The sequence below is a fragment of the Barbus barbus genome (assembly GCF_936440315.1).
Source record: "Barbus barbus genome assembly, chromosome: 47".
Classification (NCBI taxonomy): Eukaryota; Metazoa; Chordata; class Actinopteri; order Cypriniformes; family Cyprinidae; genus Barbus; species Barbus barbus.
The window spans coordinates 4,506,503-4,519,092 of NC_136725.1; the positions used below are offsets into that span (position 1 = coordinate 4,506,503).

The 12,590-nt window shown below is 38.8% G+C and overlaps 1 protein-coding gene across 1 annotated transcript; it reads right to left on the reverse strand.

Annotated features, from left to right (window-relative positions):
* Positions 1-3,019: 3,019 nt before the first annotated feature.
* On the reverse strand, positions 3,020-10,642 carry skor2 (SKI family transcriptional corepressor 2). Its single transcript, XM_079410479.1, has 8 exons — positions 8,848-10,642; positions 8,315-8,378; positions 7,558-7,635; positions 6,102-6,167; positions 5,246-5,344; positions 4,959-5,026; positions 3,796-3,858; positions 3,020-3,620 (listed from the first exon to the last, which is right to left on the reverse strand). Exons 1-7 carry the CDS (start codon positions 10,609-10,611, stop codon positions 3,799-3,801), a joined length of 2,199 nt encoding a protein of 732 aa, XP_079266605.1. The 5' UTR covers positions 10,612-10,642; the 3' UTR covers positions 3,020-3,620; positions 3,796-3,798.
* Between the last annotated feature and the right edge of the window lie 1,948 nt (positions 10,643-12,590).

Genomic DNA, 12,590 nt, shown 5'->3' on the forward strand with positions numbered 1-12,590 from the left:
TCCTGACCTGAACCCCATAGAGAATCTGTGGGATATTGTGAAGAGAAAGTTGAGAGACGCAAGACCCAACACTCTGGATGAGCTTAAGGCCGCTATCGAAGCATCCTGGGCCTCCATAACACCTCAGCAGTGCCACAGGCTGATTGCCTCCATGCCACGCCGCATTGAAGCAGTCATTTCTGCAAAAGGATTCCCGACCAAGTATTGAGTGCATAACTGAACATAATTATTTGAAGGTTGACTTTTTTTGTATTAAAAACACTTTTCTTTTATTGGTCGGATGAAATATGCTAATTTTTTGAGATAGGAATTTTGGGTTTTCATGAGCTGTATGCCAAAATCATCAATATTAAAACAATAAAAGTCTTGAACTACTTCAGTTGTGGTGTAATGAATCTAAAATATATGAAAGTCTAATGTTTATCAGTACATTACAGAAAATAATGAACTTTATCACAATATGCTAATTTTTTGAAAAGGACCTGTATATACACACACACACACACACGACATATTATCGCAGCATTTGAACACTATTAAAACAAAGCACTATTATTATATTCAGGAAACAATAAAACGAACAGTCTATAGTAACTGAATTATACATTTCATGATATATTTAATAATTAAATTACAGATGTAATATATTTGAGAAGTAATAGAACAAGTCTTGTGGGTTTAATTAAACACACATTAAACACAAAAAGGGTTTAAGCATAAAAACAATAAGTGTAATATTGCTTTAAATTGTTGTTGTTTTTCCGTCAAAAAATCTAAAAGTTTTCTGTTTAATTTAATATCAATTTTGTTTTTGTTTTTCTGAGCAAAACATAAATATCATACATTTGTCCATGATTTACAGAAGACACCCGCTAAAATGTCATTCAGTGTAACAATCTTGTCAGGCATATTTGCAACAAAAATAAATGTTTGACATATTAAAAGACTAATTACTTTCACCAAATACTAATTAGGTGTAATTTAAAAATGTGCCACTATCCTAGGTTTTGCCCATTTGTCAGTAAGAATTTGTTATTCAATTAAAACACATTCAAATGTAATATGCTCCCTTATTCTTTTATATATTTTAATAAGTCAGAATAAGCATGTTTGAATTTTTACATAAATATTGTGTTACACTGAATGACAATGTAACATTATTTCAAACAAATTTGGACATTTTATTCTCCAAAAACGTATTTGAAACCTTAAAAGTAGACACTTTACTTACATTTCATATGCTTTCTACGAATATAAAGTCACTTTTGTAAATTTCTTTTGATGCAGACATTTTAACGTCTTTGACCCACATACAAAATCAATGTAAACCCTAAAAATGCACACAAATATTATGTTTATATATATACACATACACAGTTGGGCAAAAAAGTATTTAGTCAGCCACCAATTGTGCAAGTTCTCCCACTTAAAAAGATGAGAGAGGCCTGTAATTTTCATCAGGTACACTTCAACTATGAGAGACAGAATGGGGGGAAAGAATCCAGGAAATCACATTGTAGGATTTTTAAAGAATTTATTTGCAAATTATGGTGGAAAATAAGTATTTGGTCGATATCAAAAGTTAATCTCAATACTTTGTTATAGACCCTTTGTTGGCAATGACAGAGGTCAAACGTTTTCTGTAAGTCTTCACAAGGTTTTCACACACTGTTGCTGGTATTTTGGCCCATTCCTCCATGCAGATCTCCTCTAGAGCAGTGATGTTTTTTGCTGTCGCTGGGCAACACGGACTTTCAACTCCCTCCAAAGATGTTCTATGGGGTTGAGATCTGGGGTCTGGCTAGGCCACTCCAGGACCTTGAAATGCTTCTTACGAAGCCACTCCTTCGTTGCCCGGGCGGTGTGTTTGGGATCATTGTCATGCTGAAAGACCCAGCCACATTTCATCTTCAATGCCCTTGCTGATGGAAGGAGGTTTTCACTCAAAATCTCATGATACATGGCCCCATTCATTCTTTCCTTTACACGGAGCAGTCTTCCTGGTCCCTTTGCAGAAAAACAGCCCCAAAGCATGATGTTTCCACCCCCATGCTTCACAGTAGGTATGGTGTTCTTTGGATGCAACTCAGCATTCTTTCTCCTCCAAACACGACGAGTTCAGTTTTTACCAAAAAGTTCTATTTTGGTTTCATCTGACCACATGACATTCTCCCAATCCTCTTCTGGATCATCCAAATGCTCTCTAGCAAGCTTCAGACGGGCCCGGACATGTACTGGCTTAAGCAGGGGGACACGTCTGGCACTGCAGGATTTGAGTCCCTGGCGGCGTAGTGTGCTACTGATGGTAGCCTTTGTTACTTTGGTCCCAGCTCTCTGCAGGTCATTCACTAGGCCTCCTCGCGTGGTTCTGGGATTTTTGCTCACCGTTCTTGTGATCATTTTGACACAAGAACTTGGTGAGATCTTGCGTGGAGCCCCAGATCGATGGATATTATCAGTAGTCTTGTATCTCTTCCATTTTCTAATAATTGCTCCCACAGTTGATTTCTTCACACCAAGCTGCTTGCCTATTGCAGATTCAGTCTTCCCAGCCTGGTGCAGGTCTACAATTTTGTTTCTGGTGTCCTTCGACAGCTCTTTGGTCTTGGCCATAGTGGAGTTTGGAGTGTGACTGTTTGAGGTTGTGGACAGGTGTCTTTTATACTGATAACGAATTCAAACAGGTGCCATTAATACAGGTAACGAGTGGAGGACAGAGGAGCCTCTTAAAGAAGTTGTTACAGGTCTGTGAGAGCCAGAAATCTTGCTTGTTTGTAGGTGACCAAATACTTATTTTACAGAGGAATTTACCAATTAATTCATTAAAAATCCTACAATGTGATTTCCTGGATTCTTTCCCCCCATTCTGTCTCTCATAGTTGAAGTGTACCTATGAGGAAAATTACAGGCCTCTCTCATCTTTTTGAGTGGGATAACTTGCACAATTGGTGGCTGACTAAATATGCTTGTGTTTATCAAAGTGTCACTTTCATAAGTAAATAAATAAATAGTCTTTTTTCATATTATAGACTTTTAATTATCCACATAAATAGTAGAGAAACTACAAGAACATATTTAAATACATTTGCATGAACAGTTAATAATAACATTTTTAAAGGTGTGTTTATGTCAATGTTGTATTTAAACAGGCAAAACATGAAAAGTTTACACGCTTTCAGATTGCTCTTAGACATCAGCCACAGAAGCCTACAGAGCAACCCGGTCCCTCCACAACCTCCTTTTGTACATTTACAACCTACAGCTAATATCATTGTACAGTTTGCTGTTATCAATAAACAAGTGAATGCATGGGTAATAAATAAAGTTCATAAATAATCAAAGTGGGGTTACTGTACAGGAAATACGTCAAATGAACTCTAAATCATTGGTAGATGCATTGAACCGTACTGTGTATCAGTCAGTACACTGATGCCTTTGGGTTTGATTGAGAGCTGGACATCGATGAGGTGGTCTGTCAAGGGCAGCATTCAACATTTGATCCAGTCAAGAGGCTGCTTTCGCTGTGCTTGATGATTCCTCGTAGAGATGGGGATGATTTAACCTCTTTGTGTCAAAAGATGTTGAGAGCAGCTTGGTTTTATTTCAAAAAACGAATTGACCTAAAACATACAACAATTGATATAGTTACTAGGATTTCTCAAAATAATCAAGAACGTCAAACATAGTGCTGTTTGTAATATAAAATCTATTTTGCAATCGATTAAATCTGCAATAGATTTTACTGAATGGCCACACATTATGTTTCTCATCTGATGAAATAACTTTGATACTCACCATTTAGCTTTTGTTTAGATGTGTCCCGACCTTTTCTTTTCTAATGATGTTTGCATAGGGAATCTAAAAAATAATCATAATAATAATAATTAATTAACTAATTTAAAAAATATATGGAATCAGATAATACTTGGATTCTCCATCAACGATGCAACATTTCTCTTTTCCACATTTTAGGGAATATATCATCTGTCTAGAGAAGGGATGACACTAAATTTGCGTAATAAATTAATGTTTAATGAAAATTTGTGTCCTTAATATTTTTATAATGCACTAATTTCTACATTGTAATACATTCAAAAGTTAAGTTACTTAGTAATTATTTTTTTTATTATTTATTTATTTTTAGTTTTTAGTCTCTTCTGCTCAAATCTGCTGAAATTACAGTAAAACAATAAATATTTTTATAATTCAAAATAGCTGTTTTGTATGTGAATATGTGTTAAAATGTCATTTATTTCTGTGATCAAAGCTGAATTTTCAGCATCATTACTCCAGTCTTCGGTGTCTAATATGCTGATTTGCTGGGCTTCTTCTAAACTGTAAAAAGTTGTTAACTTAAAAAAACTTTGAGGAAACTTGTTGCCTTAAAATTAAGTTAAGGGAAGTTAAGTGAACCAAGTTAAGTGAACTTGACAACGGGTGTCCTCAATTTTTTTTTTAAGTTAAGCCAAGTTGTTACTTTTCCTAGTGTACCTTATTGCTTAAATATGTGGTGATACGACACCAAAAGGAAGCTTGCATCTTGCAAACTTCATTATGTATTCATCTCTATAGTTTCCTGCATTACAGAAGTTCAGCTTTCAATCTGTCACACTGTAATCTCTCATATGTGATCTCCCCTGGCTTGACGGATGGTGTTGAACTGAGAGAACACACAGTGGCAGTCTGCCAGCATCATCCATGTGTTAAAACACAGATGCACCAGTGATTGATGCCGCAGCGCTGTGCAATGTTGAACCAGCTCTAGACAACAAAAGATTACGAGACACCAGATCCTGCTGCTAGTCTGCTGGTTAGCTCACATTTCTACTTTAACATCGATTTAGCCTGCTACAGCAGATTACTAATATAACAGGGCTGCATGTGGGATATGTGTATGATTCTCGAGTAAATTAATCAGATGGGAAATTATGACATTATTGTAGATGAAACCTCCTTACCATCTGTAACTGCTGCACCATTTCTTCCCTGTAAGCCAGTTCTCTCTTCATTTGGTCCTGAAAGTTATCTGTAGGATAGCCAAAGCATCTTATGGTCACCTGTGTTCATAGCCTTTTACAGTTATGTAGTGGCCTAAAAAAGGTTCATTTGATTGTTTTTGGGCTTATTTTTAAAATGGCGTTTTATGGCATTATACCGATTTATTGATCAGATAAAGCAGGTTCTCTGATTTTCACATGCTAAATCGTGACGATAAAACACATGAAGTGAAAGTCAGGACACTTACGGAAAACTGGAAATGGAGAGCTGCCTTTCAGGGCGTGAAACTCCTGCTCCAGTCTCCTCCGTAAATCTATCTGTTCAAGGAGAACTTTCTGGAGTTCCTCTGAAGGACAGATTACACGATAAATCAAGATCAGACGCTGAGCTGTGCTGAAATATCACATCTAGAGCAGTTACAAAAATGTATTTGAAACATTCTTTCAAATCCATATTTATAATAGCATTTTCTTTTTTAAGATTTTGTCAAAAACAATTTATGCTGGGATGGCGTGATCCTTCAGAAATCAGCTGATTTGCTGCTCAACAAACAGTTCTGATTATTATCAATGCTGAAAACAGCTGCTTTGGTGAATATAAAGTTCAAAAGAACAGCATATATTTCAAATCAAACCATGTGTTGCTTTATAAATGCATTTACTGTCACTTTTGATCAAATGAATGCGTCCTTGCTGAATAAAAGTATCAATTTCTTTTAAACAAAATCTTATTGACCCCAAACATATATGTGACCCTGGAGCACAAAACCAGTCTTAAGTCGCTGGGGTATATTTGTAGCATTGATACATTGTATCGGTCAAAATTACAGATTTTTGTTTTATGCCAAAAATCATTAGGATATTAAGTGAAGATCATGTTCCATGAAGATATTTAGTAAATTTCCTACTGTAACTATATCAAAACTTAATTCTTGATTATTAATATGTATTGCTAAGAACTTCATTTGGACAACTTATATTTAGATTTTTTTGCACCCTCAGATTGCAGATCTCTGCCAAATTTTAAAAAACTGACACTTATGACTGGTTTTGTGCTCCAGGGTCACATATATTCTTTAATAAAGTCTTTGCTTGTCATCTCACCTTTTTCCATGTTCTCAACATCCTTCTTGAGCGATACGGGAGAGTTTGTGTCTTGACTTTGGTCTGCTGAGCAAAAAAAAAAAAAAAAAAAAAAAACTTTGAAGATGTATAACATTGCAAGCATCCATTCATGTCAGTTTCTGTAAAGTTCATATGAAAGACTGACACACGTCATGCAGTTCTACCAGCAACCAATAGATGTCAGTCTCACATCAGAATATTTCAGACAAACGTACTTGCCTTACAAAGTAAAATAGAAAATACAATGCTATTTTTTTGGGGGTGAGAAAATGGTATTTATATATCGTGAATATGGTATGGCTGCATATTTATTGTAAAGACATAACACTATGAAAAGAATATAACTCGCTCAACAAAATTTCTGATTAGTACATTCAAATAAACAGCCCTTGCAAAATGCCAATATCCTGAAATTGTGATAACAGCTGCTTTCGTTAATGTTACTGCGCTATTGAATCAGGAAATTATTCGAAACAGTTTTGATTGCAATCCTTAGGAGTCGGTACGTCCGCGCTGCACGACGGCGTCTGTGTTTTTGTGTCTATTTTGCAAATGGCTCAAATGTAGTGATCCAACACGTTGGTATAATCTTCCCCTCATTCGACCGTCTCTCTCTCTCTCTTCTCATTTCCCGTCTTGCCTCCTTAAGCCGAACAAGGCGTCCCTCATTTGGAAAGCGGTCTTGTTCTCGCTCTCCTCCTCTCTCTGTCTCATTTGACAAGCAAATTTGCAGACAGTGCCTGAGGATAACAACCTCGTTTGACAGTCAATTAACCGTGAATAGTCAAAGCCAAGGCAGTTTGCATTATATAAATGGAAAATTAGATTATTTTTTCCTCCCTCCCAAGAAACAGAACTATCTTTAAGACACTGCCGTTAGACTCTTTGGAAAATCAGAAGTTCTAATCACGTTTCCCTGTAGCCCCTCGGAGACATTTAGCAATCAGGCAAAGGTGGTTTCATTTAATTTGTTTCATGTAATTTTTTCAAATATATTATACGTTATATGAGGAGATCATTATCGGCTAGATAATATAAATGTTGCTGTAGATGTCATAAAACGCTTTTAATGTCTTTCTGACAGATAAAAGGCAATAAGCTATGATCTTTCTAATGGAAGATTTTGCCAAGCAAAAGGCAATTATTTCCGTCTGATATTGTTCAAATGGTGATTGTCACCTTCCTGGCGTTGAGCTGATTGTCTTGCTGAACTGTTATGGCTCCCTACAGAACACATTTTCCCAATGACATTGTGGAGAGAGCTGCTCCATTTTGAGAGTGCGGCGAGAGTATATTCTATCCCGTATCTGTTATATTTAGATTAATCCTAATATCCTTGCAGGGATGGGCCAGCTGTGCTGTGCAAATTATTTGGCGGCCCTCTTGCTGTAAGTGCCGGATGTAAAGCGGAGATAAAGTGGTGTTTCGTTCTTACTTGGATTCTCCCGCCAGTATTCGGGTGCCGACGTTTCTGTCTCGGGGACAAAAAAGCTGCTCTGCTCTTTGTTGTCATCTGAAAAAAAAAGGAAAAATCTAATGTGAATACATGCACACAAATTAATTGAATGTTAAGGTAAAGGTGTCAAATTTAATAATTTTTTGTTAATTATCAATTAGTTTAAGTTTATTTTAATAATTATTTATTTAATTTTTAATGTACATTTAATTTGACAATAATAACTGTGTATATATATATGATAACACTTTAGTATAGGGACTAATTCACACTATTAACTAGTTGCTTATTAGTATTAACATATTGGCTGTTTATTACTTATAAAGCACAAATTCTGCAAGACCATATTCTACATCCCTAATCCTACCCAATACCTAAACTTAACAACTACCTTACTAACTATTAATAAACAGCAAACTAGGAGTTTATTGAGGCAAAAGTCATAGTTAATGGTTGGTTAATAGCAAGAATTGCACCATAAAATAAAGTGTGTCCCTATAGTCTAAAAAACTTAAATATAAAATAAAATAAAATAATGCATTTAATTTTAATAATTTTACAATAATAATTGTAAAATATATATAATATAATATACTGTGTGTGTGTATATATATATATATATATATATATATATATATATATATATATATATATATATGAAATGTATAGAATAATCACATTGCAATTTCCACATCCATTATATTGCAACAACATTCACTTCACATTCATTTCTCACCTGAGGTGGTGGTTTTGTTTTTGCTTGCATATGCTGGCAGCCCATCGTCTCTGCTCTTGTGAGCCTGTAACCATAAAACACCAGCAATGTCTGATTAGAACTGATTCATAACATCAGGCCAAAGGTTGAACATAGAGCAACAAAATATATCAGTCAGCCAAAAGCACAGAATTGATTAGCCTTGAGCACGACAACACTGTTACGTTTTATATATGATCCTGATGTTTGTTTGGCTTTGTCGTGCTACCGAGTTCCTCTAGATAAATCAACGTGTGTGAGGCTAATTGCTAAAGAATTCCCGTTTCGATTCCTGTCACTCTGTCTGTTAATGTAGCATCAGAGGGTTAAAGATTAAAAGGGCTAATAGGCAGAAGTGACAAAGGGGAGCAAACATAATGTCGCCATTAAACAAAACACGACTGGGCTTATTAGAAGGGATCAAAGAGCTCTGAATATTTCATTTCTGCAGGGAACACAGGCTATCAATCTTGTTACGCAAATAATTAGTTAAAGTGCCTGGAGGGAATATTTACATTTCTGTACGCGCCGCTTTCCTCCAGCGAGCCGTGAACGGGGCTGGGGACTTTGAGGATGGTGGGCGGACTGACAGCGAGGCCGGGTTTGTCCTCTGCCGAGGTCTCAGCGGGAGCGCTTGGGAAGGAGGGCGGTTCTTTGGCCTGCTGTGGTTCCCCCGCGCTGCTGTTGGGAAGCCCACGCATGTGCAGGGGCGTCTGCGCCGCTCGGCTGCCAAAATCCTCCTGCTCCTCGTCCTGTTTGGTCTCCACATCCACTTCCTGCTCCTCGTCGCTCTCTCCGCTGTCGTAGCTGCAGCTGGTGCCAGGAGAAAGGTGCCGCTCCGGACCGAAGTCCTCCAGGCTGCCGTGGAGCTTGGCGATGCTTTTCGCGTCTTTGACCACCGGCCGGAAGGCGGAGTGGTAACTGGCTTTGCGGGCTTGCAGCGAGGGGGCGTCTAGGAGTTTTAGCCAGCCCTCTGGGGTGGGGCGGAGGTCAGAGGTCACGGGCGGACAGTCGCTCTCGAATAGCCCGGATCTAGGGTTCGTTTCCAAACCGGCATCGCTTTGTTCAGACAGATCCAAAAAGGCTTGTCTGAGGGACGGGCTCTCTGTGAGCGAGGAAAGGGCATTGGGTTGGGGCTGGAGGTAAGTAGGCACCGGGATACCCCCAGTTGCCCTCGGGGGCCAAAACATGCAGAAGGGAGGATAAAAAGCGTCCTTTCGGCCGGGCCAAAGGAGCCCTGAGAGGCCGCTGTTTTTCTGTCCGTTGGTCGCCTCGCTGTCGTCCTTCTTCTGCGGGCACAGGCCGAAGGCAGGAAAGGTGTAGGGGTTGGGGAACAGCGACGTCGTTGGGAACTTCTGCAACATCCCGAAACCTTTGCTCGGGACCGGGATGACCGGGTAACTGCGCGGGACCTTTCGGGGCGAGAGGCTGTTGGCGTCCATCTCATCATCGTCTTCGTACCGGCCTCTCTTCTGGGCCAGATCTGGAGAAATCATGTGGGGCAGAACTGAGTTCACAGCCTTGATGGAGCCCATGGCCGAGCAGTTAGAGGACGGAAGTGCCCTCTTGCGACTTCCTCCATTGAACATGGCTTTTACGTCCTCCCAGGAAAACAACAGGTCCTCCGGTGCCGTTTTATCTGCCAGTTTAAGGTGCCGACGCCAGGAGTTGAAGTTGGCGGCGTCTGGCTGCGTGTACTTGGCCTCGGGCGTGCGGTGCGAGTGGAAGATGAATTTGTTAGGGGAGAAGTACATATTACAGTAGGAGCACTTGATGCATTTGGCCCGGGAGCTGTTGTAGCGCGCCGGGATGAAATTTCCCCGGCAGCCCCAAGCACATTCGTGTATCACGTCGAACGCAAAGTTATCTGGCAGTTTGGGTGGAGAGTTCTCACCGAGGAAAGACTTGCACAGACGCTCTGCCTCCCGTTTGGTGATCATGCCGCAGCGGCGGGAGGAGATGGGCATGGCGCCCGCCCGCCGGAGGATCTCCAGCTGGACCGGGGTGCACTGCACACAGGTGATACCCAGAGCCACTCGGCGGTTGTGGATCTCGTTGTAGCTGTAGTTCTTTAACAGGGTGTTGGATATCTGAGCCAGACACAAGCGCTCTTGATGATCAATCACCAGCGAGACAATAGGCACCCCGTAGAGGATGACCTGCCCAACTTGGTTGGGCTTAAGAGAGGATCTTGGAGGCGTGAGCGGCTCCTGCTGGAATGAACTCGGTGGGGTGGCCATTACAATGTCACTTGGTCCAGGCAGAAGACTCTTTTCCATTCTTTAGAGACCAATGAGTGGAGGTGTTCGTCTAAACACATTTAAAAAGATAATTTAGCAATAAAAATAAAGGAATTCAAGAAAAAATATTCAGTTGCATTAAATCATTTATGCACAGTATAAAGAATATTACTCTGATAATATGTAGTTATTACCAGATGTTGCATAGTTATTAAATAGAAACCCTATTTTTTATTTCACTATAACAAAAATTAAAATTAAAAAAAGAGAATTAAACAACTTGCATAATTACTGTAAAGCGTTTTAACATGTCAGACACATTGTTTGTAGATCAGAATATGATGCGGGTGAAATAAAAACTCGCAGAACGAGACAAAATGACGATGATGAAATAAAAACCAATATGAAGAGCGAGAGAAAATAAAGATGCCATTAAATATGATCGCAAATTAAATAAAAAGAATATCTATTTAAATAAATAAAGAAATAAATCAGTGTGCCAGCAACATGCAATGATTAATTGTATTCCTTAAAGACTTAAAACACGAACACTTTTTGTCTCTGTGTGAAAATGCAAAAAGAAAAAGCGTGTAATGCTTTTAATGCTGTGTAATTATTTAAAAAAAAAATTGATCACTTTATGTGGGGAAATAACAATGTAGCGAAATTTGCAGAGTTCAAGCAGATTTTCCCATAGAATGTTCTGTCGGCTTCACCGTTCTGTTCCGACTTTTTCACACAGAATAGCCGACAGAACGTCGCTTTGTTTAGGTAGGCTAATGTATCATATAATGTTAGCCTAATAATAATAATAATAAATTTGCCATAAAAACAAATGTAGCCTATTTGTATCCACACTTTCAATTTTTTACTCCGTGAACAAATACCACTTAAAAAGTCTAAACTTGAACAAAAACACATCATTTTTAGACGGACTCGGAGACGATAAAAAGTTAGTATTTGTCTTACCCCCGCGCGCTGCCGGAGATGTCCAAACGCTACAGAATTCGAATCATGTCGCAGTCTATTCCACACACAAAATTGGAAATTTGGTTGGTCAACGAGAGCGCGACCTTTATAAATACAAACACGATAAATGGCCAATATCACAGCAGGCTCCTTTATCGAGTCCAGCATCAGTAGTAAGAGTAGAGAAAGCGCGAATAGGCGCGCGTCTCACACACTGGCTCTTATTGCCGGAGCGCGCGGAGAGTGATTGGCGTGGCTCTGCCCCTCAAGAGCCAATGACGTTTCACTGACTGCCACTCAAACTCGCCTCGAGTTCACATCTGAATTAGAGGAAAAACTCCCGAGATCCAGCCGTGTGCAATCGGTATAACAGCATGGAGAAAAAGAGAAACCGTTTCATAAATAAAGTGCGTTTCTTTAAAATATTAGAACATAACGCGCCGAAAATATGCAACCCAGACCAAAACATTTTCTGACAACATTAATCATTTAGGCTAATTGCGCGTTTTTATAGCCTACTGGGTTTTATATTAAACTAACAAACTAATTGTAAGCCTAATGTATTTTAGCTACTGATATGATGATGTAAAATAATTATTAAACCGTAATATTTTAGTAAATTGTAACTGTTTAATTTTTTTTTTTTCAAGCATGACGCCTAGAGTTTGATTCCTCCGCATTGTTTTTTTTTAAAGCAGTAAAAGTAGCCCAATCAGTTTTTAAGTGTGAAGAGCAGTCAGGTAGTTTTATTTATTTTTTATTAATGCTTTATCATTTCGTTATCAGCATCTGCAATCTTCACACACGGAAACTGTCCAAACTGTCATGCCATATTTCCACGCTTTCATAAATCAAGCGAAAGGGGACAAATGTCGGCATGTCATTTTTTCATCATTATGAGGGTAACACATGGGCTGTACTGGATCGACCACACCTGAGAATAAAACTAATCGCTTGATGCCGATGACACGTTGTCCGACAAACTGTCTCATCAATAAAAATCTTATATTAGCAGGTGCACTATTGATCCGAATATGAAAAATTACAAT